At 54.3% G+C, this 26,663-nt stretch overlaps 4 protein-coding genes across 8 annotated transcripts in view; 1 reads left to right on the top strand and 3 right to left on the bottom strand.

Moving 5' to 3' along the window:
- Nucleotides 1–105: 105 nt before the first annotated feature.
- On the bottom strand, nt 106–2,608 carry APOA4 (apolipoprotein A4). Its single transcript, XM_031670472.2, has 3 exons — nt 2,460–2,608; nt 1,970–2,096; nt 106–1,211 (listed from the first exon to the last, which is right to left on the bottom strand). The coding sequence occupies exons 1-3, from the start codon at nt 2,506–2,508 to the stop codon at nt 263–265; spliced, it is 1,125 nt and encodes a 374-aa protein (XP_031526332.1). The 5' UTR covers nt 2,509–2,608; the 3' UTR covers nt 106–262.
- Nucleotides 2,609–8,407: 5,799 nt separating this feature from the next.
- On the top strand, nt 8,408–9,819 carry APOC3 (apolipoprotein C3). The gene is given in 3 exon segments (XM_006207826.4): nt 8,408–8,462; nt 8,612–8,675; nt 9,696–9,819. Coding segments are annotated over 3 exon segments (243 nt in total).
- Nucleotides 9,820–12,316: 2,497 nt separating this feature from the next.
- Nucleotides 12,317–14,469, bottom strand: APOA1 (apolipoprotein A1). Of its 2 annotated transcripts, XM_072953848.1 has the most exons (4): nt 14,279–14,469; nt 14,013–14,075; nt 13,682–13,835; nt 12,317–13,065 (listed from the first exon to the last, which is right to left on the bottom strand). In XM_072953848.1, exons 2-4 carry the CDS (start codon nt 14,053–14,055, stop codon nt 12,462–12,464), a joined length of 801 nt encoding a protein of 266 aa, XP_072809949.1. In that variant the 5' UTR covers nt 14,056–14,075; nt 14,279–14,469; the 3' UTR covers nt 12,317–12,461. The 2 variants fall into 2 exon arrangements, with proteins under 2 accessions (XP_072809949.1, XP_072809950.1); XM_072953849.1 differs by lacking the exon at nt 14,279–14,469 and having other exon boundaries at nt 14,013–14,077.
- Nucleotides 14,470–19,183: 4,714 nt separating this feature from the next.
- SIK3 (SIK family kinase 3) overlaps nt 19,184–26,663 on the bottom strand; it is a 210,011-nt gene continuing 202,531 nt past the window's right edge. For all 4 annotated transcript variants that reach the window (XM_015242201.3, XM_015242203.3, XM_015242202.3 and 1 more), the window contains 4 exons: nt 24,066–24,229; nt 23,020–23,152; nt 21,982–22,153; nt 19,184–21,278 (listed from right to left, as the gene is read on the bottom strand). In XM_015242201.3, coding sequence (XP_015097687.2) covers nt 21,996–22,153; nt 23,020–23,152; nt 24,066–24,229 — 455 coding nt within the window. In that variant the 3' untranslated portion in view covers nt 19,184–21,278; nt 21,982–21,995. The remainder of the gene's footprint in view (nt 21,279–21,981; nt 22,154–23,019; nt 23,153–24,065; nt 24,230–26,663) is intronic.

Here is a 26,663-nt window from a genome sequence, read left to right as displayed (position 1 = left end):
CTCCAGGCACCCCCCGCCCTCCCCTGCTAAGTGTTGCCAGGCAGTGTTCTCGCCCCCACCTCCGGCCCCGCAGCACCGAGAAGTCACATTATAACCAGACGGGGCTAGTTTCACAGTAGATTTATTGAGTAATGAGAAGTAGTGTCACTTTCCACGGGACACGTACCCAAGTGTTCGTACAAGAACTGCTTTGGGACAGACAGACAGACAGGGGGCGGGGCTGGGCAGGTGTCTGCAGTGGGGTAGGCGCACCAGGGGCAGCTCAGCCCTCCGAAGGGGCTGCCGGCTCCTGCGCGGGGAGGGCGGGGAGCTGGTCCTGCTTCTCTTTCTCCTTGAGGGTGCTGAAGAAGGAGTTGACCTTGTCCCTCAGATCCTTCTCCAGGAAGCTCAAGTGGCCTTCCACGTCCCCTGCTAAGGGGCCCAGCTTCTGCTTGAGCTCTTCCACCTGCTGCACCAAAGCCCTGTTGAGGACCTCGCCGTAGGGCGCCACCTTGAGCCGGAACTCCTCCACCTGCCGCTCCAGCGACTTCTGCAGCCCCTCCGCGCTGTCCTGCAGATTCCCCTGCACGTTCTCGGCCACGGGCGCCAGCTTCTGCCGCAGCTGCTCGGCGCTGGCGGAGATCTTGGCCTTCAGCTCCTCGGCCTGCTTCTTCATCTGGAAGGCCAGGCCCTCCAGCTGGTGGTTGAGCTTCTCCTGGGCATCCTGCGCGTAAGGGGCCAGGCTGCTGCGCAGCTGCTCCACGTTCTCCTCGATCTTGGCCTTGAGTTCCTCCGCGTAGGGCATGAGGCGCCCCCTGACCTCCTCCACGTTCTCCTCGATCTTGGCCTTGAACTCGTCCGCGTAGGGCGCCAGCGAGGCCTGCAGCTGGCCCACGTTCTGCCGCAGCGCGGAGTCCATGCGCTGCGCGTAGGGCGTCAGCTGGCGCTGCAGTTGCTGGGCCTGGGCGTTGACCTGGGTGCGCAGCTCCTCCGCGTAGGTCCCCAGGCGCTGCTGCAGCTCGCGCACGTTGTCCCCGATCTTCTGGCTCACCTCCGTGGCGTGGGGCAGCAGTCGGGCCCGCAGCTCCTCCAGCTCTTTCTGAATCTGCTCTTTCAGCTTCTCCGAGTCCTTGGTCAGGCGTTCATGCAGCTCCGTGGCAAAGGGCACCAGCTTCTTCTGCAGGTCTTCCGTGTAGGCGTTCACCTCCCCAAGTTTGTCCTGGAAGAGGGTGCTGCGGGGGAAGGACACAAGGGGGTCACCTTGGCATTGGTTAAGCTTGGCGTTCCATGTGGGGACCTTTTCTCCTTATATACCACTCACTTGGTGCGCACCTGCCGAGGACAGGTGAGGGTGCAGGATACTGAGTTCTCCCATCTTTTCCCTGTGGCCTTCCCCAAGGTGGCTCATGATGTGAGCAAATGGATGTAGTAGACTAAGGTATTAAATCGAACTTGTATCTCTGAATCGCCCCCTGAGCTTGTCACAGTGTCTACCTAGCATGTGACCTTAGCGGTTTGCTTTCCTCTCCTTATCTGTAAAGTAAAAAGGCTAGACTTTGAGGTCCTTCTCAGCTCAGGTGTGCTGTGACAGAGATCACATTCTCTAATAGAATGTGACGTTCCGGACCTCTTCCAGCATCTTCTAGCTACAGCAGGTGCTGGCTTTCCTACACTTGTCCACCCTCAGAGGCTTTCCAGATACCCTCAACTCCCTTTCCATGATTTCACAGACTCCTGTCCTTCTGCAGTGTATTAGAATCACGTAACATTGCTACCCTCCCTTTCTTCTGTGAGCCTCAATGCTAAGATGTGGCCGTTTTTCATACTCTAGAAAGTTCAAGCAGGATCTGGAGACCTCGGGGTCACTCAGTGAGTTGGTGGCAGGGCAGTGGGTATCCTAAGCTCAGGTCTCCTGCCTCCAAGTTCAGCCTTTGCCAACACATTGCATGGCCTTTAAGAAGCCCCATTCCATGAGCCCTACCCCTCTTACTTGAGTTTCTGGGTGAGCTCAGACTTCTGAAGATGTTCCACAGCTTTTTTGGCATTGTTGCTCAGCTGGCTGAAGTAGTCCCACATCACAGTGGCCACCTGGTCGGCACTGACTTCAGCCTGGGCACCTGGGTGGAATACACAGCAATTCTTGAGGATGCACCTCCTCCCTTGCCTCTCAGCACCAGCCCTGAGCTGCAGACTGGATGCTGGGGGGAGCACAGCCACTGACTTCCCTCTCCGCGATTGGCTAGTTAGAAGCCACAGGAGTGTGTGAAGCTGGTATAGCGCCCATGCCAAGGGGCCCACTGCCGTTTATGGACCTTGCCTATGAGCTGGGTGGCAGCCAGACAACCCCCTGCGCCCAGCTGTGAGCTGACAGGCACTCAGAAATGTCCTCTCACCTTGGCCCCAGACTTTCCACCCTTCCCTGTTTGATGCAGCAGATGGGTCCCGCCATAAAGCTCCATCTAAAGGCAGCTCCTACTCACCGGTGACAGCCACCAGGGCCAGGCTCAGGACCACAGCCTTCAGGAACATCCTGGGTCCCCCGCTGAGCTGAAATAGTCTCTTACTGCACCGGATCCTTCCTGGAATCAGAGGGGGCCGGAGAAGAGGTTCTCAGGCAGCTCACCTGTGCTGCTGTTTGAACTGACTGAAGCGCACAGCCAACCAGATATTTAAATCCCCACCTGGCTGCCCTCCCCGCCTTCCTCCCCAGTGTGACTCCACGCTGGAAGGTGACACAGTCCCAGGAGGCCTCTTGGACTTAAGTCAACGTGGAAGCTGACAGCAGATAGGGGCTTGCAGTCAGAAGCAGCTGTTCTGTGTGTGGCTCCACCCAGCACTGAAGGGAGGGCGGGGAGCCACAAGCCAGGGGAGAAACGAGGCCTCAGGAACACCTGCGTCCAGGACGGATGCCTCAGCGGCTCTGTGGCAGTTCTGTGTCTGTGCCGGGCTTGGAGCATGGGTGGCGAAATTCACACCTCCTCTGGCTGTCCCACGGGGGAGGGCCCCCACCCCACATCCCCCAACCTGGACTCCATCTCAGAGCACCAGACGCTGGACTGGGACACCCAGGGCCACAGATGGGGGCAGTAAGCTAAGATCCAGGGCCCTGGTCAAGGTGTGCCCAGGAGGAGGGGAGCCCTGCAAGCCTTTGGGAATGTGGGTGGAGTGGGTGGGATCCTATGCTGAAGGTGTTCACTGCAAGTGTGCTTCATGTCCCACCACTGCCAAGTGTGCCACCTTGGTCTAGTGATTCAACTTGGCTTAGCTCTGAGCCTCGGTTTCTCCTTTGGGGTATATTGGGTATATTAAATGAGACGTTGCTTGTGAAGTGAGTAGTCTAGTGCCTGGCTGAGTAAGCATTAAAAAAAATAGTTGTTTTTGTTGTTCATAATAATATTATGATTTTCCTGATTTGGACCAAAACCGGGAATGCAGTGGAGTGCTTTCTGCTCCAGTGAGAGCACCAGTTAGATCCAGCCCTGGGGGGTCGCCGGGCAGGCATGATGCAGGGGGAGGGGTGGGCCTGACTCCTGCCCACCTCCCCGGCCACCCTCCTGGGCAAGAGCAGCCGGCTTGTGATGAATCACGGGGCCTGAGGCTCTCGGGGGCCTCTCACTGGGGGATGGGGGGTCTACTTGAACTTCCAGCGTTCTCTACAAATGAGATCACACACACAACCACAGAAAGACATCCATCAAAAAGATGATCAGCTTGGGCCCCTCTGCTGGACCACGGGCATCATTATGAGTGACTATGAGATGAAACCCGTCGTATTACACTCTTGGCCCCCCTCTGTAAATGCAGGGCCCGGTGTGTAGATGGCCTTCCAGAAATCTGCTGTTGGAATAGACTACAGTTGTGCTAACCCTGACTTCCTGTGTTTCCATTTCTTCATATACTAGAGGTGGTTTGATGTCTCATGGGATTGAAGACAGCTAAAGGGCCTTCTGATGCTTGCACCCCTCTGCAGAGTCCCAACTACAAGGCAGTGTCCCACCCCACTCCCGGTCACCTCCAGTGTCAGGGAGCTCCTCCTTCCTGGAGCAGCCCATGCTGTCTCACAGTAGATGTTAAAGATTCAGATGCTGGAGTCAGACTCCCTGGGTTTGCATCTGGGCTCCCCACTTAACCGACTGTGTGGCCTTGGGCAAGTCTCTTAACCTCTCTGAGCCACAGCTGCCTCAGCAGGATATAGAACCTGCCTCCTGGGCTGCGAGGATTCAATGAGATAATCTGCAAAATGCTGGGTACAGTGCCCAGCAAGCGTGAGCCATGTTTCACCCCTGAAAGCTCTACCTGCCTGCGACACTCCGGAATCAGGCACAGTCCAGCCCGGGCTAAGTGCAAAGGTCAGTGCTCAGTGCCCCCATCCCTTTCCCCGGGGCCAGAGGCAAGGAGGGCAATGAGTCACAGAGGGCACTCAGTTGCGTTGGCCTCCTGGACTTACAGTCTGAGCAACAGGTGCTGCCAGCGTGTGATGGGTTCAGAGTTTGCTTCTGTCTCACCCGCCCGGGTGGACACACACTGTGCCTCTTTGCGCATGCCCAAGAGCCTCTGCTAGGATTCACATAAGGACGCAATGAGTTTAGCTGTCTGTAAGCATAAAGCTAAGGCATGCAGCGGAGCACAGGCCTGCGTGTGCACCCACAGCTGCGAGGAGGGCATGTCGCCTCCCAGCTTGTCGTGGGTGGGACGCCAGTAATGAATGCTCATGTTTCCCAAGGTCTGTGGACATGCTTTGTATTAGTCTGTGAACAGATCTGTTGTGGGTGGCGGGTGGGGAATGAGAGCCCCTGTGCCCAGTCTTAGAGGGTTGGAGATGCTGATGGAAAATGCAGACTCTGCCTCCAGCCCAGCATTTGGTTCTCTTTGGGCACGTGTGCTGGCAGGACTTGGCCCTCTGAGTCAGGGGACGGCCACATGGTGGGCACAAAGAGCCTGTGTGATGTTGGGTGGGTCACGTCCTTTTCTGAGCCTCAGTCTCCTTGTATGTACGACAGACAGACCTAATTGTCTGTGAGGTGACAAGGCTGATAATCCAGCATTGCCTGCAGCCACCCACCCGTCCACCGATGGGGATCAAATTGGGGGTCAGCCCAGAGCTCAGAGTCAGGAGGTAAAAGCTCAGGGATGCGCAAGTCACAGGGACATATGTCCCCACATATGCTCCACTCTGGCCGTCATCCCAGGGCAGAACTAAAGAGGGTGGCTCTAGGTGGGATACAAGGAGGAACTTCCAGCATGGAGGGTCATGGTGAACCAGGGCCTCTGGCTCAGACTCTGATTCATCAAGGCTGCCCAGGCTAGCCTGGCTGGGGCATGGGTCACAGAGGCTCACGTACTAAGCCTCATTCAGACACAGGTGGAATCAGAGAGAGTCAGCCCAACCCCAGAGGACCATTTTTGGTCCCAGCTGGTCAAGCCTTCTCCTCCTCTTCCTCCTTCTCCTTCTCCCAAACTACCACCACCAGTTACGGTCTGTAGGCCAAGCCTGGAGCAATCTCTTCATTTCAGGGGAGCCATGGTGGGAGGGAGGGAAGAAAAGAGGGAGGGAGTGGGGGGAGAGGCTTAGGGTGGCCACCGAGAGGACCCTTACTGAGATAGACCTACTGAGACCACGGTGGAGCTGCTAGGAGGGGTCCAGGCACACAAAGGTGCCAAGCCCTTTGAAAGAGATAAGGTCCCAGGCCACATGGCATGCCCAGGTGCATGGGCCCGCACACCTGGGTTCTCCACCTGGGTTCTCCACCCAGCTCAGCACTGCACCCCTGGGTCTCTCTGCTTGCGTCTTCTGATCTCCCTGGGCTCAGTGGCCCACTGCCGTGCAGGAGAGAGAGGACAGCCTCCTGCGGACCCTCCACACACATGGAAAGGGAGCTAGAGGAACCAGGGTCAAGGGATCCAGCCAGCACATTCGAGCATGCCCCGGCCCAGCATGGAATCTGGACCCCCCACTGTGGCCTTCGCCTCTGGGGCTGAAGAACAGACCAGAACAAAAGAGAGAAGTGGACACAGTTGCCTCTACCTCCCCCAGTGTCCAAATCCTTCAGTGACCTACTAATCATCTTCCTTTCCTCCCTACCCCACCACCAAAATCTGTGCTCAGCAAAAGGTCTGAAACTGATTAACTCTGAGATATGAGTAACTGATAAATCGCAAGGGTCTCATTTCTCCAAGCTGTTTGGTACCAGCATGTGTATTTAAAGACCTGGATTCTGGTTCCCAGCTCTACCACTGGTGGGCACTTGGGTACATCTCGCGTCCTGCCTTAGCTTTCTTACCTATAAAATGGGGTTAATAATGTCTACTTCATAGGAGTAGAAGTAAAAAATCTACATTTTAACAGATAGCAAGGTCTAAGTCACAGGAGTGAATCTCTACAGAGAAATTTCAAGTCTCAGCCACAGATAAAGAACTCTAAGGATCACTTTTTCAGGCCTTTGATTTCACACTGTTCCTTCTTCCTAGGAGGTTGGCTGCCTGCCAAAAGCTCTATTTCTACATTGGAGGCTCCTCCTGCCTTCAGACTATGCTGCCTAGGGAAGGATAGGTATTTGGGGAAAAGGGAGAGAGGTTTACTGAGCCCCCTCCATGGACCAGCTGCTTTGTACCTATTTCTTTTCTTTTCATCACAATTCTGGTATATCGGTATTCTATCCCCATTTTACAGAGGAGAAAATTGAGGCACTGAGATGTCAGATCTCTGGCCCCAAGTCATGTGAGTAAGTGCCAGAGGCATTGTTTAAACCAAGAATTTCTTGGCTCTGAAGTCTTAGCATCTAGAAGACAAAGCCCCCTGTTCCTGCGGTGGGGACCTAGGGTACACCTCACCCTGAGAAGGGCCAAGGCCTCTCCTTGATAACTGACTGCCTATGTGGAGCATGTCTTCCCCCTCCCCACTAAGACTGGCTTCACCACAACCTTGGTTCCTTCCAGTTGCCTACCCAGCCAGGGGACTATGAGGGCTGCTGTCTCCAAGCGAGGAAACTGAGGCCCGAGGTGAGAGGCTCGCCACGCTAGGAGTCAGTCCCAGCCGCCACAGTCTGGGGAGGGCCCCAGCCACGAGCCTGGATCATGGCCCAGGAAATGTTATCAGTGGGTCCGGAGGGCAAGGTGAGGAGGAGGGGGTGATGGGACAAAGGCCTGGGGATAAGAGCGGCCTTTGACCCTCTCCCACCACCCACTCACTGCCCTGGGCTCAGCTCCAGGAGGCTTTTGGTAAGCAGCACCCGGGACTGAAGCCCAGAGATGGAGATGCTGGGGAGGGGAGCTGTGTGCACTCAACTGTGTCACCCCTGCCCACACAAACCTCTGCCCATAAGTCTTCTGTGACTTCACTCTAGACATCCCCCCAACCCACCCCCTTGAGTTGTTCCCAAGGCTGAAGAAGCCCGTCACCCACTCACATCACCCCCATCCTTTCCAGGCTGTTGTCAGGGCTGGGCAGTGGGTGGGGAGGACCCGGAAACCGAGTGTGAAGGGCTCAGGGGTGCCAGTTGCCCCCAGCTTGTCCCCTAGTCCCTTCTCCCATCCCACTCGCCTCTCCCTGGGAAGCCAGGTGCTCAGGAGGAACGGGTCTCCCCAGGCCCTGTCTACCCCCAGGTCCTGAGCCCACTGCAGGGGAGCAGTGTGAACACCCCACAGCACAGTTGGGAAATTAGAGATTTCCCAACTCCCAGCAGGCCTGGCTGTCCCTGGCCACCCTGCCGCAGGGCCAATCAAGATTGATCAGCAGGTGACCATTGCCCTTTGCCCAGCTCACTGGGCCCTCAGTGCCCACTGCCCTGGGGACAGTATAAAACAGGTCAGAACCCTCTTGTTTACCAATTCAGTTCATTCCAAGAAGCAGCTGCTCCAGGTAATGCCCCCTGGGAGGAGGAGGGGGAGGGAAAGGAGCGCAGGGTGGAGGGCAGCCGGCAAAGCCTGGAGAAGAGCAACCCCCACTCCCGCAAGGCACTCCCGGGAAACTGAGGCCCGTGGGGGAAGGTCACTTGCCCAAAGCTCCACAGAGAGCAGTAGCAGAGCTGGGACTGGACGTGGCTCCAGATCTGCACATTTGCCCCTCATTCTGCATGTTTAGGACTGGAAGAAGCCTTAGATACCCTAGTCCTAGTCCAGAGAGAAAAACGGAGGCCTAGACGGGGCAGAAAGCCACCCAGAGTTACCCAGCCCGTTAGTGGCAGAAGCCCGGTCAGAACCCAGGTGCCTTGATCCCTTGTCTGCTGGGTTTTCCGCTCCATGCCACCCCTCCCTCTCTTGGGCCTGCGTCCCCGGAGGCTCCTGTCCAGAAAGCCCTTAGTCTATTAGCACGGGAGCAGGCCCTTTCTTCTCCTGGCTTGACTCAGCTCAGGCCCAGGGAGGGCCCAGCGGTGGTGGTGGGGCTTGGGGAACCTCTCACAGGACACTTCCCTGCAGGAACAAAGGCGCCATGCAGCCCCGGCTCCTCTTCGTGGCTGTCTTCCTGGTGCTCCTGGCCTCTGCCCGTAAGCAGCTGGTGGGGACTGGGCTGCGGCAGGGAGGGGGCAGCCTCCTGGAGGTGGCCTGGGGGTGCCAGGTCTCGATGGGCTGCCGGGCAACAGCCAAGGGTTCCCCAGAGGCTGATCCACCCCACTCAGCCCCACTCTCCTCGCAGGAGTTACAGAGGCCGAGGATCCCTCCTTGGCGGAAACAGTGCAGGGCTACGTGAAGCAGGCTAGGTACGTCATCACTTCCCCACCCTCAGCTCCCACCTGCCCCAGAATCTCAGTGAGAGCCCAGGCAGGGGGCTGTGGGTCTCCCACGCCCACCCAGGACCAGCACCTCTCTGAGCCTCCTTTCTGTCTATAAAGCTGACTCCCTCACAGGGAGAGATGCTGGAGGGGGCACTGCATCCCGCCTCTTCTCCCTTGGTCGTCCCTCCTTTCTCAGTGCCCTGCGTGGCTCTGACGAAGGCCATTCAGCCCTCTCTTGTACTTTCCTTTCCAATAGTCTGCCTGGAGGTTTGGCTTGGAAGGCCCTACCTGACCCAATTTCAGCCCAGTGTGTGTGTGTGTGTGTGTGTGTTTCTGCCTTGTTGCAAGCCCCAGGGCCCATGTGACCTGAAGTTGTTCCTTCCTCTCCCACCCTGCCCCTGCCCACTAGCTCTCTCCTCTCCCCAGCCCCCTTCCCCACCTCCACCCCGCTGGTATTTACGGTGCTCACAAGCATTCCTAGTCTTCACAACCCGCTATGGAGTGTTATTTTCTCCACTTTGCAGATAAGAGAATCAAATCTCACCTAACCAAGAGACCTGCCCCAGATCACACAGCTAATCGATCCTCTGACAATTTTCCAAATGAGAGACTGCCTCCCTCTGCCCCACCCCACTCAGAGCCACCGGGATGTACCTACCACTCAAGGGGCGTCATTTTCCAGAATGACAGTCCTGACTTCTCACATTGCCCACCCCACTCAATCACTCCTCTCCAGCTTGCCTCACACCCGTGGTGGCACAAAGGTCTGCCCCAGCCTGGAGAAACATGGGTTGAACGAGTGCTGGGGGTCCCATTACCACCTTGGGCTGTCTTTCTGGAGAGGCAGCTATAAGGGGTAGGAACACCCCCCTCAGGGCATTGCTGGGTGGGGTGGAGGGGGCATGGAGAGGCAGTGGGGATATGTGGGGGGCCCATGGTTTCCACTGCCTAGAGATCAGCCCTCACTCCCATCCCTTTTGCTCCCTTCACTGATTTGACCCCCAGGGACTGGGTGACTGAACGCATCAGCTCCCTGAAAGACTACTGGAGCACATTCAAGGAAAAGTTCTCTTAATTCTGGGAGCCTATCCCCAAGGCCACACCACCTCTGGCCTCTGAAGTCGCCTGAGAACTCCGTCTCTCAAGTCTGCCTTCTTATCCATCCTGCGAGCTCCTTGGGTCCTGCAGCCTCCAGGGCTGCCCCCAAAGTTCCCTTGAAAGAAACAACATTCTCAGTGCCCTCCCGCCCCACCCCAGACCTGGCCCACCCCCAGGGTGAGCTGTCCTTCCAATAAAGCTGGAGGAGAAGCTGCCGTAAGTGGGATGTCCCGCGCGTGCCATGTATGTTTGGGTGTGGAAACCGGTCAGGGTTCTTCTGTGGGTGAGCTCTGGACTGACTCCAACTTAGGCAGCAGCTGGGTGGTTTCTGGGCCCAAGTTTCTTCATCTGTGAGGTAGTAATGACCTTGTCTACCTTGCCTGCCTCGGCAGGTTTGCATAGAGAAGCAAATGGGATAATAGGTTTGACAATATGTTGATAAACTGTCAAGTGCTGGGCAACATGACTTGAATGCGTGCTCTCTGCCAGACATTGTTATGCCATCATCAAAACTGATACTGTGTGTGTGTTCACCAAAATTCTAGAGCTGACTTGCATACAGGGGCTGCCGGCCCTCTCAGCACACTTCAGGGAAGGAGGCCTGTCAGGTGGTGATTGAAGTAAGATACAACTGGGCTCTGGTCTTGGCTCAATCACTTCATATCAGCCTCAGTTTCTTATCTGTAAAGTAGGCACAATGATACCCATTGTAGGTTTGTTGAGAATGAATGAAGGACATCAGGCTGTGCACAGCACCTGGCCCATCGAAGCACCTGTGAATGGCTGCCCTTGTCGCTCTAGGCTGAGCCGATTGTCCCCTTGGGACCAGGATCAGAATAGGGGGCCAGTGTCCTGGGAACTAAGAAGGAACCCAAGGTCACCCAACACTGGCTGTGTCCCTTGTGTCCCCCCCCACCCAACAGATATTCATATCAGATAGTTCCAGAACCACAGACTACTTGAGCAGCCCTACTCTTCCTGCGACGAGACTGAGGCTCAGAAAGGTGAAGGCAATTGCCCCGCGTCACTGAGTCACCAAATGGCAGAGCTGGACCTCAAGCCCAGGCCAGCTGCCCATATTCTGCTCAGCAGACACTGAAGAAAGCTGAGTTACTCCCATGCCTGGGGTCAGAGGGCTCCTTGACAGGTATTGGTGACATCGGGATATGCAGCCCCACTGGGAGATGTCTGCTCTCCCTCCGGAAATCTACCTGGGCTTCTCTTCGGGCCCACGTGGGTCAGAGAGCCCAGCACCCACACCTGGAAAATGTTCTCACCCAAATCTGGGCTTGGCGTCTATTGTACCTCTGAATGGTTAGGAAACAAAAGTTCACCCCTCTATCCAAGAGCTGTTAAGAAATACTGGAGGTGGAGGGGGGGCAGATTATCCAGCACCAGGGGCAAAAGGCCCTGAGGGGAGACGGAAGGGAAAGCTCCATGAATGCACCGCCCAGAGCGCTGCAGATCCAGGAAGCGACACGCATGCATACGGAGGTACTCCTACCTGAGTGTGAAGAGGGGTGAGCTGTGAACACTCAAGCCCATATGAACGTGAGTGCCTGGACACACACTTAAAAAAAAATAATAATAATCATGGATGTCCAGGAGCAGATGGGTTTAAGAAAGGCAACCCAGCCCATCCTGCTCTCCAACTTCGGACCTGACTCTGCATCTCCGAGCTCCAGCGTCCTCATCCACACCATCGATTTAACGGCAGTCTACCCAGGATTTGGGGAAGGATGCAATGAGACGTTGGATATGAAAGCACCTTGGAAATAAAAATGTGTTAATTACCTGCAAGAGGGGGTGATTATTCTTCTGACTCAGGTCAGAGCTGGCAGACAGTGGGGCTGGCAGGGCGGGAGCCCAGCGTAGGGGACGGCTGGCCGGCCGGGCTGGGCCAGAGGAAACAGCGGCTGTTTCCTGGCAGGGTGGGAGTGTGCAGAGTGAAACGAGACCCTTGTGGAAACAGAAAAGGGAAGTGTTTGTTAAAGCGTTTTTTGAGTTAATAAAGGAGGAAGGAGCAATCGCCAAGCACTTCAGTTGAATCCGCCGCAGGTCTTCAAGTCGCAGTGGCTCCTTAAGATCCATCCGCCTCAGCGGCCCTAGAGACGGAGGGCGGGGGGGGGGGGTATCTCCTGTCCCCTGCGCACTGGAAACACCTGGGGACAGGGAACCCACTTCTCCCAGCAAAGCCAGCGCTACTGGCTACAGTACTTCTTGTTTGAAAGGTTCTTTCAGGGAACCCGCTTTGGGTTATCTCTTGCTTTGCCTGGTTTTCTATTATTTCCCTTTCCGTTTGGTCCTCCTTTAGCAAAGAGCCTACTACCTCACTCCCAAGCCCCAGGCCTAGCAGGTCCTCCAACATTAAGGCCCCTAGAGACCTGGGTTCGGAGCTGATGACTCGGTGGAATCAACAGAGAAGTCCCTGATCCCTGGTCGCGCCCCCCCTCCCACCCCCGACCCCGGACGTCCCCTCCAGCGCCCCTTAACCCGGCCCCCATTCTCCCCAAAGAGAATTTTTCTGAGTTTTGGAGAATTTTTATTGTTTAAAAATCATCATCCCTGAAGCCTCCCCAAACATACAACCCATCACATGGTGTCCTGCTCTGTAAACGTTTATTCTAAGAAACCGCACGACGGCGAGGGGACCCAGAGCGAGTGAAGGGCGGCTCACTGGGGGTTCAGCTTCTTGGAGGCCTCTTCGATGGCGGCCAGGATGCTGGTCTTGAGGCTCTCCAGCACGGGCAGCAGGCCCTGGCGGAGGTCCTCCAGCGCCGGCCTGGCCTTCTCGCCCAGCTCTTTCAGCTGCTCGGCGGCCTTGGCGTGGTAGTCGGCCAGGCTGGCGCCGCCGCCCTCCTTGAGCGCCTCGAAGCGGGCGGCCAAGCGCTGGCGCAGATCGTCGCTGTAGGGCGCCAGCTGCAGGCGCAGCGCCTCCACGTGGGCGCGCGCGCGGTCGCGGACCTCCTCGGCCAGCGGGCTCAGCTTCTCCTGCAGCTCCTGCATCTTCTGGCGCGCGTCCTCGCGCAGCTCCGCGCCCAGCGGCGCCACCTTCTGGCGGTACGTCTCCATCTCCTCCTGCCACTTCTTCTGGAAGTCTTCCAGGTAGGGCTGCACCTTCTGCTTCACCTCCTCCAGATCCTTGTTCATCTCCTGCCTCAGCGTCTCCGTCTCCTTTTCCACCCTGTCCCAGAACTCCTGGGTCACCGGGCCCAGCTGCTCCTGCAGCTTGCTGAAGGTGCTGCTCAGGCTGTCCCAGTTGTCCAGGAGTTTCAGGCTGAAGGGGGAGAGAGAGAGGAGGGCTCGGGGGAGGGCTCTCAGGGACGCTGGGCACCTCCCCCACGCCGAGCTGCAGCCCAGCGCTCCCCATTTACCTGGGGGTGAGACCTGGGCACATCTGCCCCTGAACATAGGGTAACTGGGGGCAGACCCTCAGCTTAGCTTCTCCCATTTGTGGTCTCCCCCGGGGTTCCCCCACTGCACCACCACCACAGCATCCCATTGACCAGGTGGGCTGAGGATCTAGAAAGAGACAGAGCTGAGTCTGGTGCCCAGTCTTGTCTATCTCTGAAGCCGGGGCTTTTAAAGGTCTGATCTCCACCCTTCCAGCCCATTCTCCTCTCTGAACACAGCCATCCCTGCTGCTGGCAGGAGCAGAGGAGGGGTTAAGAATGGGACGGGGCTTGTGAACAATGACTGGGCAGCGCTGGTCTGCCCCTTGGTTGTGATTCTGCATAGGGATCCCACTCTCATTTTCCATCCAAGCCTTCTACGGGGCCCATCAAATAGCAAGTGGGAATCCAGCCAGTCTGGTTGCTTCTTCCCACAGGCCTCCCCACCCTCCAGCACCGGCACCCCCTACCCCTGCACCCAGTCCCAGGCTGGGTTCTTACTTGAGTTGTTTTCCCAAAGCAGAGGCTTCAAACTGGGCCACATAGTCCCTGCCGCTGTCTTTGACTGCATCCAGGTACACGGTGACAAAATCCTTCACCCGATCCCAGGATGACTGGGGGTCATCATGCTGCCAGAAATACCGAGCCTGGCTCCCTGGGGGTGAGAGGGGAGACCCAGATCAGGCCAGCTCTGGGCCAGGATCTGAGCTGAAATGCTCAGGGGAGACGGGGTGATGGAGAAATTCTACTCCCAGTGCCCAGGAAGGTAGACCACAGGGATTCAGGGAGAAGGCGTCGCTGATGGTTGGCTCCCTAGGCTGGGGGCACCTACCCGTGAGGAAGAGCACAGCCAAGGTCAACACCACGGCTTTCATCCTGAAGGGATGTGGGTGACCTAGAGGAGAAGAGGGCCCGGCTGAGTGGGGCGTGGAGGAGCCCGCGCACGCCTACTCAGTCCAGCCAGGGAGGAGCGGGAAGGGCACAGAGTGGGAGGGGGACAGGTATCCAGAGTCTCAGTGTGGGGCAGAGGCTCAAGCCAGGATCCCAGAGCCTCGAATGCCTAGAGCCAGGGTAACCTGAGAAGGTAGCGGCACTCACCTCAGTGCTCCAGTGGTCTCTGAACAGCCGTCTCTCCCCCGGCCTATTTATGTGTCCGGGCAGGGGCTGGGCTGGGAGGCTGATAAGCCCAGCCCAGGCCTTGCCGTTGCTCACTGGTCCTGGCGATGTGGAACTTAGAGTTCAAGGATCAGCTCCGTCCCTGGGGCCGGGCAAATAGAGCTGGCAAACAGGAAGCTGTGGGGGCTGCAGGGCCAGGGATCAAGGGTTCAGGCAGGGGTGGGTGCAGGCTTGCAGGTCCCCAGAGTCGGGGTCAGCTGAGCCCGGCCCCTTCTCCTCAGTGGGGGCCGTGTGCCCACCATTGTCCATTGTGCCGGCACAGCAGGCAAGAAGAAGGAACGTAGGAAAACATGCTCGCTGCCAGGGCTGGCAGGGACTCATCCACTCAGGAGATGCCCCCCCCCAACCGTCCCCTTGCATTCCAGGCAGACTATCTCACCCCCACTCTGCCCCCACCTCACAAAGGCAGAAGACGGTCCTGCCACCAATGCTGTCGCCTCTCTCATCCCCACCCCTCCCAGGGCCCTTGCAGACCTCCCAGATCCTAAACCGAAGGGAACCATGTGCTAGGATGCAGCCTGGGCAAAGAGGACCGAGCTCAATGGCTCCCAGACTTTGAGATTTCAGAGACGGCTAACATTTCCAAACACACTTGAGAGCCCAATGCTGAGATGCCAACTTTCCACTCTGTCCTGTAAAGATCTTACCCACTGCCAACCCCCAACCTAACCCAAACCCTACCAGTGGGACCAACACTTCAAAAAAGAAAAGATTTTTTTAACACCAAAAAAGGGCATAATCTCAGAATAAAGGACAGTTGCTTAAATGGAAAACTTATCTCCTTGTGTTGTTCACACTGATGCTGGGTGCCACACAGGTGAGAATGGACGCCAGCCCTTAGGGATGGCCCGTGTTGGGGAAAGACTTCTGGAATGCTAGTGGCAGGAGCCTGGTTTCTCATTTCATTTTGACCTTCAATTTGCAAAATCCTGGAGAAGTTATGTAATCTCTCAGAGCCTTGGTTTCCTATCAGTGAAATGGAGACAAGAATGGGGGGTGTGGTTGTTGGAGGACAGACCCGGGGAATCCTGTAAATCAGTGCTGTGTGCTGGTTAGTGTTTGCAGCATCATTTTGTAAGGTTTCTCCTGAAGGCCTGCGACGCCCAACACTGGGTCAGCAACAGGGCCCAGCTGGTAGACCCTGTGAATGTGCAAGTGGAGGGGAGCTTGGAGATCAGCCATTCCAGCCTCTCCGCAGCCCTGCCATCTTCAGATGAGGAAGCTGAAGAGGAGGAATTTGCCCCATGTTTCTGTCTCCCTGGGATTTAGAGACATGGCTGGACTTAGAACCCAGGTCTCTGGACTGAGGACCTAGGGCAGACATGTGCCCTGCACCATCTGCCCGGGAAACTCCCTGGTGCTCTAAAACCCTGCCGGATCCCGGAGGGGCGGGGCTCCAGGCCTCTCCCGCCCCAGCCAGCCTCCTGCCTTTCTCCACAGAGGGGAGAGCTTTGGAGCCGGACCAGCTTAGGTTTGAATCCCAGCTCTGCCACTTGTTAGCGGTAGGACCCTGGGCAAGTCCAGGACCTTCCCGACACCTGTTTCTTCTCTGTTAGATGAAGATGATGCTGGGACATGCCCCTCCTAGTTATAGTAAGTTGCACGTGTGGCAGGCAGAATAACGGCCCCCCAAACATGTCCATGTCCTACTCCCTGGAACTCGTGGCTGTTCCTTTGCATGTAAAAGGGACTTGGCAGATGTGACTTAAGGACCTTGAGATGGGGTGACTGTCCTGGGTTATGCAGGTGGGCCCGTGTCATCACAAGAGTTTTTAATACACAAGAGCAGGAGAGGCAGAGGAAGAGGAGGAGGAGAGGAGAGGACAGAAGCAGAGGTCAGAGTGATGTGATTGCTGGAAGGGCCCACGAGCCAAAGAATGTAAGCAGCCTCCAGAAGCTGGAAGGGCCACCGAAGCAGAGTCACCAGGAGGAATGTGGCTCTGCTGACACCATGCATTTAGCCTCCTGTGACCCATTTTGGACTTCTGACCTCCAGAACTGTAGTGTTAAGACAATAAATTTATGTTGCTAAGCACTAAATTTGAACATGTATAGCAAAACTGAAAGACACTTGGCCCTTAGTAAACAGTAATTGTTCTGTGTCCCAGAATCTCAGTTTCTGGCATTCTGTCCCCCTTCTCCCACTGAGCACACTTGCAACTGTCAGACCAGAGCTACGACCTCAGCTTCTGGCAGTAGAGGTGGGGGAAGGCAGGGAAGCTCGTTTGCTCTGCGTCGCATTGCCGTGCTGATGCGGAGATGAGGGAGGTCTCATCCAGGACTGACCCAGCCCCAGGGCTCTGCGGATCCAACAGAGAAGGAGGCTGCCACTTGGCCAGCCCAGCTTTCTGCCTGTTGTCTAGGGAGTGGGAGGGAGGCCGGGCCCTTGCTGCGGCAGCTCATGGGTGTCTCAGGACAAGAGAGGCTCCTTTCTTGTTTGGGGGTAGAGCTCCGCCCAGCCAGTATACAGAGGCTCTCAGAAGCTTACCAGTTGGACTCCAAGTACTTGCCGCTGTTCTGCCCTGCTCTGGCTCATCACTGAAATAACCATGGCAACCTAGCTTCTGACACCTGCACAGTTCTTTAGTGGCCAAAGCTGTTTCACAATGAACTTAGTTTGCCCTTCTCAGGCCAGCAGGCCAGGTCCTCTCCTTGCTTTGCCCATGACAAGGCTGCAGCTGAGAGCTGCTGAGAGCTGCCCCACACCCTTCAGCCGTTAGTGCTGCTGCTGGCAGGAAGCGAATGAAGGGGCCTGGCTTCTAGTTCTCTGATGGTTGCCTGTTGGTCTCCAGCAGCCGGGCCCCTGACTCCCACAGCTCTTGACCCCAGCCCAGGACTCCTCAGCTTCCTGGCGTGGGGATCTCACGGCACTGGGCTAGGGAGAGCTGTTTGACAGCGTCCTACCAAGCGGAAGCATCCTTTTCAATATACTTGTTCCCTGGTGCGTCTAATCCACCTCACTGTAAGATAGTCGGTTAAACCAGCCTGAGCTCCTCATTACTAACATTTTGGAGAAGGAGGAAGTCTTTCTGGACAGAGGCTTATGCGAAAACTACCACCAACAGCAAACGAGTGCATCTCAGGACCAGACTTGGGGTCCAGCCAGTCATTGCTGGAGGCACCATGAGCCTGGACTGGACTAGCTGTTTAGCGGGTACCCTTGTAGGCCCTCAGTCCACCACCCTCTCCCCCGATCTTGGGAGTCTCTGGAGCGACCGTTTCTGAAGTGGGTACCCTGACACGGGTGGAAATGTGGCTGGCTGTAGGAGTGGATTTTACTCAGAGTGTTGGGCCATTCATTTCACAACTGATGTCCAACGTCATACCGGTCAGTCTGCACTGGGAGGACTCTGTCCCCCGCTAGGTCTGGCACGTAACAGACACTCAACAAATATTTGCTCAGTGAATGACACTGGCACACCAAAGGAAGGGTCACCAAGAAGGTGGAGGGTCATCTGAAGGAGCAGCCCTGGGTCAGACGCAAGAGCCTGGAGCATTCAGCCTTGTACCACGGACCCTGCTCAGAACATTCACCCTGAGCGAATGCGGTGCAGGATGGGATGGGAGATGTGAGGTTGAGGAGGTTTGGACTGACCAGGGGAGAGAGGAGACCCGTCTCCTGCCCCCACTATTCACTACTTGGCAGTTTCGTTGAGATCCTGGTGATAGCTAGAGCCCCAGCTTAGGCCTGAGGGCAGGGCATCTTAAACCAACCAAACGCGGTTTTCTCTTGGCCTCCTGCCCTGAAGACTAAGATGATGCCAGAGCAGGAGCAGAGGGCTGGCTCCTGGGCAGGCACACCAGCCTTCTGAATTCTTGATTCGTGTGGCTGGAGCAGGGTGGGGCTGTCACAAAGAAAGAGCAGCAAGCTCCTATCTTCCAGAGCTCAGATCTCAGGGTCTGTATCTGGGAGGCAGTGAGGGTTCTGAGCTCATCTCAAAGGCATCCCCGCTGACTATGGGAGGGCGTGGCACCTACTGCAGAAGGTTCTTACAGATTGTTTGAAGGCATCTGGGTTTATCGCTGTTTGGTTTCAGGGGCATTCCCAGCCTCTCATGGGGGTGTGTACAGACGCAGGTGATTTCTAGAAGACCCTTCTCGAGGGGGCTCCTTTCTGTCCTAAGCAGTCCCACAGCAACTTTCTGGTCCACCGGGCACTCGAAAGCTTTCGTAAGTTCCTTCCTCTCACTCATCTTTCTACAAACTCAGCTTGAGTAACCTTTCTTCATAGAAGACCTTCAATTGAAGCTGTCTCTTAGCCATGGCTGGAACCATGCTGGAAATTCTACCCTGCCCTTTGGAGTCCAGGTGTGGAAAAGGGGGGAAACTGCAGGAAAAGTCCCCTTCTATGCTAACACTTAGTTGGTGATCATGTCACGGGGCTGATGGAGGGTGCCCCATGAAGGCTCTAGCCTGTGCCAGCTCTTGGAGGCCTTCCTTCTACTCCTTCAAAAGTCCTCTCAAGGAATCTGTTCTTCATCTGGCTCAGCAAACTCAAATGCTCCCTTCTGAGAGGGCAGAGTCCAAGCCAGGTGTCTGGGGACCCAGTGCGGAGCTGAGCTCAGGCTTCTAGAGAATGCTTGTCTCACAAGGCGGGTGAGATAATGGATTGCTCAAAGCCCCACCCTTCGCTGGTCTTCAGCCTCCAGTGTTCTGGCTTCTATGTGCCTGATGGTTTCTCCTGATTAGACTACGAACCATAAGGCAAATAACGTATCAGCATAAAAGATCATAATCAGGTTTTTATTGTCACAATCCCCGACTTTCCAACTAAGTTACTAATGTAAGTGTCCACATGAAAAAAAGGACTAAAGGTCTTACTGCAACTTGGGTCTGGAGATTTTTTTAATCCTTTTTTTAGTTCAACATAAATGAGAAAGAAAAAATACTCTGACATTTTCAAAGAACAGAAATAGGAAAGTATATTCGTATACATTCAACATATACTGCGCATATTGGTTACTACAATACAAAGCAATGGTTTTTTTTAAAAGTGTAGTTCGCAAGATGGCACGGTTAATAGGGTCACTGGCTTTCACCTGGGCGATCGCTGGAGGGCGGCAGTCTGCTCCTCCATGGACGCAGGACCGTGTGAACAGAACAGGCTGAGCCCGTGGTGGGGGGCCGTCAGGGGGCATCAGAGTTGCAACAGCCCAGAGAAGTCAACAGTGGCTGTTCGGGCTTGCTCGGTTGCTCCTTCTGGTGAGTAGTTGGTGGCCCCACCAAGTGGAGGGGAGATCGGGGACCATGGAAACACGGAGAGATCCCAAGAAAGGCTCTTGCGCTGCAGAAACCCACTCGAGGGATGTCGGGTCCAGGAGCCGAGCTGCCAATATCAGTGAGAAGGCCAAGCTGCGCGGGGATCCTGGCGGCCACATCAGGATGGCCCCACTGGGCACCCGCTTTCCTCTGTGCAAATTCAGGATGAAAGACTAGAGGGGGCCTGGGGACCTTTTACTCTGCTTTCCCAGAAAAACGGATCAAGAGGCAGAATATTGAACATCTCTTTCTTGTTCTGAAGGTCAGAAGGAGATAACCAGATCCTCTGTCAGCCCCCAGCCAGCAGAGAAGACTTTGGTTTCTAACAGTGAAGAAAAATAAAGATACTGACACAAACAATAGCTACTGCATTTGCACTGCTTCAGCTGGGGAAGGAGACCACTACGTCTGTCACTGGCACGAGTGAGAACTGCTCACAACTGCAACGTCTAAATAAAATATTTTGAACAAAAGGTGCAAGTCACAATTCAAATAGAACAGAATCTGGTTAAACATTTCTCTTTTAAACAAAATTCCTTTTGTTTTTATTTATTAATAATAATAACAATAATAATAACAATAATATCAACATTTACCAAAAACAATTCCTACATGATTAAGAATTAAAATAGGGGCTGAGGCTGCCCGGGGAGGAGGAGAAGGTTAGGAGAGAGGCAGGACCCAAGACAACCTCCTGTTCTTCTTGTCGGTGACCAAGAGGCTGGAAGGGAAAAGCATTATATATATATATGTATGTATACACATATATACATATATATACGGAGAAACAATCCTTGTTACAGCACAATCTAAAATGAGAATGGAAGGTAACACAGAAGCATAGTGTGCCACTGCTGGGTGTTCAGTCCACGGGCAGGATGATAAAGGCAACCGACTTTCCAGGTTACAAGAGGGGAGCTGAGTCACACACCGAAGAGAAGGCCCACACTGAGACATTCTAACTGGCAACCATCAGCGCAAGTCACCCTCCGTCTCCATGCTAACTTTCCGACATGACCTTGGCTGGGCCACAAACGTTTTTCAGTGGATCCCAGCAAGAACGACCTCTCCAGTTTCAGGCTTGGGGTGTCTCTTTTTGCTCTCCAAGGGCCAAAGGCTATCACCCCTTCCTCTGTCTCTTTCTCTAGCTGCTAAGATTCCAGAGGATGTTATCCTTTAGTTTTTGCTCCTGCTAAGAGCAGTGCCGAGGACTGGAGGGAGCTCTGTGGATGTAGGCTGGAGAGGGGAGTGGCTCGGGGCCCCTGGCCACCGAACTCTAACTGCTTTGCTCTTCTGTCTCAAAAAAAGGAAAGAAAGGAAGAAAAAAAGAAAGAAAGAAAATCACCTCCAAAAGAAAACATACTTTAAAAAAAAAAACAGCTAAAAATAACCCAAACCAAAACCACCAACTCAAATACACCAAATACACTTTCATAGAAGGTGGCGAACGTGGATTTCCTGTTTATTTCCTTGGTGACTCGGTCATACAAGCAAACATGGCAAAACCCCCCTCAGAACCCAAAAGAACAGCACACTGATGAACTAAATGTGAAGAAAGGAGCCGACGTTCTGGGTGGAGGGAAACACAATGGCAATTTGGCGCGACGCTGCTAGATACTGTTGGTTTAAAGTCAACCTTTTCATCCCCGCGCTGTACATAAACCTGCAACAGAGCAGACACAGGGAATTAGTTTGAAAAGAGAAAGACTCAAATATTCCATTGAAAACTTAAAAAAAAAAAACCCAACTGGGTCACTTTACCGATATTTTAAGAGTTTTGCCATATTGACGCTCTAATATGGATTTGCCAGACTGCTTAACTTTCATTGTCTTTTCTGTCAATGAATTTTCAAAAACATAACTAATACCAACTACTATGTACATTTAGACATTACTCCAGGCAAATTGTTTTCTGTCACTGGCCTCTGATCACATATTTCTGGAATATCTTGCTACTTACAGCATAGCCTTAAAAAATCTGGCTGGACATGTTTTCTTGCTGAATTTCATCCTTCAGGACTGAGTTCAAGGACCACCTCCTTTCCCATTACCCTGGCCAGAGGCAGCTCTGTCTTCTGAAGCTGTGGCTCACTTGCTATATGAAGGCTACGGCCCCGCTAACACGTCTAACCCCCCCATCATTCAACCAAGGGACTATGGCCAGCCTTTCTTCTGGATGCCCCCAACTGCACCCCAGGACAACTAGCAGAGTGCTTAATGAAGGAGCAGGAAGACACAAAGACCTTGAAGGGAAGAGTGGTGTCAAGTTCACTGGCTCAAAGTCACATGGAAGGAATCTCCTGATGGCATCAGAAGCTGGCACTGGGCCAAAGGGCTGGTTTGGCTCTGCCCAGGGTGATACTCACTCTCTGTTTCTTTGCTACACGCCTGCCTGCTCCATGCTGAAGGAGACCTCAGGATGCTTGTAGCTGAGCAGTATGTCTGTAATACACGTCGAGGGGTAGCAAGAGGAGTTTAAATGCTGGCTGCCATCAGTCAGGTCTGGGTGCTCGTGACCTCCGAGGCTCTCCCCGCATTCTGCCAGACCAGAAAGAACACGTCAGATCCAAAGGGAACTGGGGGAGGGGGAGGTAGGTAGGCAAGAGGTAGGGAGAGGAGGAAGAAAGTCTGAATATTCTGTAGCCTAACCGTCAGCCCTGAATTCTAGCTCAGAGCAGGCCCTCAATTTGGCAGTGACTGTGACAGGGGACCAGGGTTCTTCCTGCGGCCCTGGGTGTTGGTTTTTCCCACTTCCTTTTCTGCCTCCCACCGGCAAGCATGATCCACTACTGTGCTGTGGGAGAAGCAGAACTCCTGCAGAAAGACTTGTCAGGGCCGACGCTGCCTCCCAGGCATCCTCTGTGCTCTGGGCACTGCTCTAAGCGCTCTAAACCCCCAAGCTAGTTAACGCTCACGGCACCATCCAGGACAAGGGCTCTATTATTTCAACCTCTTTACAGAGGAGGACCCTGGGGCCCAGAAAGGCCAAACGCCTTGTCTGTGGAGCCAGTAAAGAGCAGCCAGGATTTACTGCAGGCACGTCCACTCCAAGGCCTGCACTTTCTGTCTGCTATGATACCCTCCCTTTACTGGTTCTAAAGAGAGGTAGACATTAGGGCATGGTGCCCTCTAATCAGAACCAGAAAACTAGTTATTGAAGGAGTATCTTAACAAAGCATTACAAACAGAAATGTGATACCCCTGCACTCAACCAGGAGGCGAGCTCCCTTACACACTCACACTGGGTGGAAGGGAAGTGGGGGACGGTTCTGTGTCCAGAACCCCGGGGGATGCTGTGGCTTCCCATGGACTCTTTCTACAGAAGAGGGGAGTAGTCACTGGTGAAGATGGAAGGGGGCGCCTCCAGGAACTTCTCCGGGTGCCCCCTGTGTGATGCCCCTCACCCTCACGTTCCCTGTCCTGGAACTGCTGGCTCCCCATGAGCGAGGACTGACTGAGAACCGCATCAGACATCCGGGCAGAACTCAGTGCTTTCCCAGCCACGAGACTCATTCCTGGCAAGTTATCCAGCTGCACCTGCAGGAAACCATTAGGCAGAGAAGTAAGGATATCAGAAAATGTCCCACTCTCGGGGACCCTTAGAGATGGCTGTTCCCTGCAAAAGAGCCCAGGCAAAGAGGGGCTTCTCACCACCCCCAAGCGGTACCGCCCAGAGTCCCTCCCCCTGCAACGTGACAGTGCGGGAAGCCGACTCAGCCTCCCCCATGGCGGGGTTGGGGGGTGAATCTCAGCTGGTGGTCAGATGTCCCTGACACCTACATGGCCTTCCAAAACCAGATTTCTGACCTACCTCATCACCATGAGGAGCCCGTCTTAGACCAGCACCGTCCAACAGCACTCCTGCGAGGCTGGGAAGGTTTTATCTGCCCTGTCCAATACAGAGCCACCAGCCACAAGGGGCTATCGAGCCCTGAAATGCGACTAGTGTGACTAAAGAACTAAGTTTTCAGTTTTATTTTGCTTTGATTATATTTAAGATGGAAAAGCAACATGTGGCTAGTTGCTGCTGTATTAGGGCTGCCCAGGAGTCTGCCCTAAGGAAACAAAGCTCTGCCAAGCGGATTCGCTTCCTTTATCTGAATAAATTCAATGTAACTGCCGGGAAACTAACCAAGAGCCTAAAGGTTCACTTGCTGGAGCTTGAGCTTAGACTGTTTGGTGAGAAGTTCAATAGCTAAGACTAGAGGGAACAGAGGGCAACTACTGCTTCCTCAGTCCAGGATGTGGAGTTTAGGTCCTACTGAGATTCTCCTGATGTTCAGGGCTGGTCCGTCACGGTGATTCAAAGACACGCTCCCTTAGCGCCCACAGGTGCTGACTCTGGTGGAGGAGAAGGAGCTGGAGGGGCTACCCCACGTTCCTAAGTGCTGTTTTCAAGGTTCGGACGGGTAGCACCCCGCTTCTGAGAAGCAGGAGGGGGCCAACATACGTAAGCGTCGTCACTGTTCTGGATCGTGTGGTGTCTCTGGAGGGTCCGGGCCCTGTGGTGCTCAGTGACTGAGGGGTGTGCTGGGTACCCGAGTCCATTGTGATCTGGCAGCTCCATTGCTTGTCCCGGAGAGCTTCTCTCCATGCAGTTCCCTATGACGGACTCTGAGGAGACAGAGCAAGATGGGATCAGCCCACTCAAGAGTTTCTCCCAACACTGTCTACTCATCACAGACATGTCTTGCAAGGGGCAGTGAGTGATGGTGAGGACCACGGGGGCACGCTCTGCTAATCCTCAGCCGGCTGGTGATGTCTAGAGGAGCCTGGGCCAGCCTGCCAACCTGAAGTCCTACAGCAAATCTGAGCCTCTCTATGCAGGGATCACACCCTTAGGAGAAAACAATCCTGCGTGTTGGTGGTTGGCTGGATCACGCTGAAACTCGTCTTTTCCCTTCCCTTCTCTCTTCATTTGACAGTGGTACGTTCCCAAACCGAGATGCACAGAAGAATCATTCTTGGAGCTTTCAGGACCTCTGGCTTGGGAGGATGGCCTCCATCCTGGGGATGCCTTCTCTCTCCGTCCTTGGCTCCCACCTCGGCCACCCCTAGTCCTCTCCTCCACGTCTCCAACTGCTGCTCCCACGTCCTCTCCCATGGCTTTCCCACTCTTTACATTTCTACCCTTGACCTCCTCCCTCTCCCCACACTTACTTTGGCAATACCAGCAATTTTCATGGCTTCAACTATACTGTCTCTATGTAAAGAATTACTGAAATGCTCTTTCACGCTCCAGGTCCACAATTCTAACTGTTTGCTAGATATCTTTCCCTGGATAGCTAACCAACATCTCACACTTACCATGTCCAATTGTAAACTCATCACCTTTCCCCACACCAGCTCCTCTTTCAGACATCCTCGTTTTGGTTACTGTTTTCCTAATCATCTGGGTGTGAGCCAGGGCAAGGGGGTGGGGGTGGTCCCTGCTGATTCCTTACTCCTGGCTCCACGTCGCCTTAAGTCTAAAGAATCTGCCTCTGCAATGCTGGTCACATCAGGCCCTTTCTTTCCAATCTCACTGCTTCTACGGAAGTCCTGTTACCTCTTGCTTGGGTCTCTAACAGCCTCCTAACCATCCTTGTACTACTACCCTACAAAGATTCATCTTTCTACAGGGGAGCCCCAACGCTTCATTTTCACCACGCTGTCCCAGCCTCTCTTCCAGTGGAACTCACACGACTCTCTCCTACATGCCAAGCTCCAGTCAGATGGGACCACCTGCCTCTTCCCCTCTCATTCACGATTCAATGCCTGTGCTCTCGCTGTTCCCTCTCCCTGGAAATGCTTGATTCTCCTACGCCCATCCCTGCCAACCTGACTCAGCTCAGCCTTCCAGGTGCATTTCCTAAGTTGTCATCTTTATGAAGCTTTCCCTTTCAAACAGAAATAGATCTTTCCTCACTTTAAACATCAGGAGACTTTATTGAACTCTGATTACTCTAACATTACTCCTGGCACCATGTTCAATTGTGCACTTGTCTTAATCATTCGAGACGAAATTCTCTGAGGACAAGAATAGCCCGTGAGCCTTCAGTACTCCAGAACATTGTCCTATATCCAGTAAGTATTTAATAATTATCTCTTTAACTGATATTAATAAATGCTCTGTTATTATGGGTTAGTAACCTGTCAGAGTCATGCAACCCTATGGACTGGATTTTGGAGAGAAAGAGGAATTCAAGAAGACTGACTTTCTCCTTGACCAAGGATGGCCGAGGAGAATACCGGGGCCACACCTGCAGGGACAGGATCCTCTTGCAGCACTTTTTGGCTCTAGTCCTCAAAAGCCTAGCACTTGAACATACATTTTGTTTGCTTGGCTGGTTTTTCTGGGTTAAAGCACCTTGGCCACGCTTGGGCTTATCTCCTGAGGAACGGAACCTTGGCGAGACCAGATTTTTAAAATTCATTTTTCATAGGAAATACAGCCCTAATGCTAAGTGTACCATCCCAATATCTATTTGAATAATGAAAGTAAAACGTACTGCTGGAGTGCTGGGTAAGGAGTTTCAGGTCTCTATATTCAAATGGTCTCCTTAAAACGATCAAGGTGAAGGCCTGGGCTTAGGGGCTGAGGCAGGATGGGAAGGGAGGGGAACTAAGCGGCATGGAGGCTGCTGGTAACGCAAAAACACTCCGGAGGAAAACGGGAGGAGGGGGACCTTCCAAACTACCAAAGGTGAAGGCAAGCGACAAATCTTTTGAAAGTTCTTTGAGCAAAGAGGTCAAAGGAACAGCCAGAAGTCACCTCTTGCGCTACTGAAAGCTAAAAGCCAGCAGAGAGAGGAAGATGAAAGGAAGCCGACACCAGGACTCGCTCTGTGGGATGAGGGCACCGTCCTACCCACCCAGCGGACCCCTCTCGGTGGGCGCGTGCCGGCCCCAGGGCAGGAAGAGGTGCAGCGCTGGCCCTGCAGAGCCAGGGCCTGGCTCTCTGGTCTGCTTGGCCAAGAAACCACATGAATAGCTGCTGCTTACTTTTTCAAAGCGCTTTCGAATGCCTCTATTTTCTTCTTTGATAGCTAACCCCATCCATTCAACT

This window comes from Vicugna pacos, chromosome 33 (assembly GCF_048564905.1).
Source record: "Vicugna pacos chromosome 33, VicPac4, whole genome shotgun sequence".
NCBI lineage: Eukaryota > Metazoa > Chordata > Mammalia > Artiodactyla > Camelidae > Vicugna > Vicugna pacos.
This window is presented reverse-complemented; position numbering and strand designations above follow the sequence as displayed.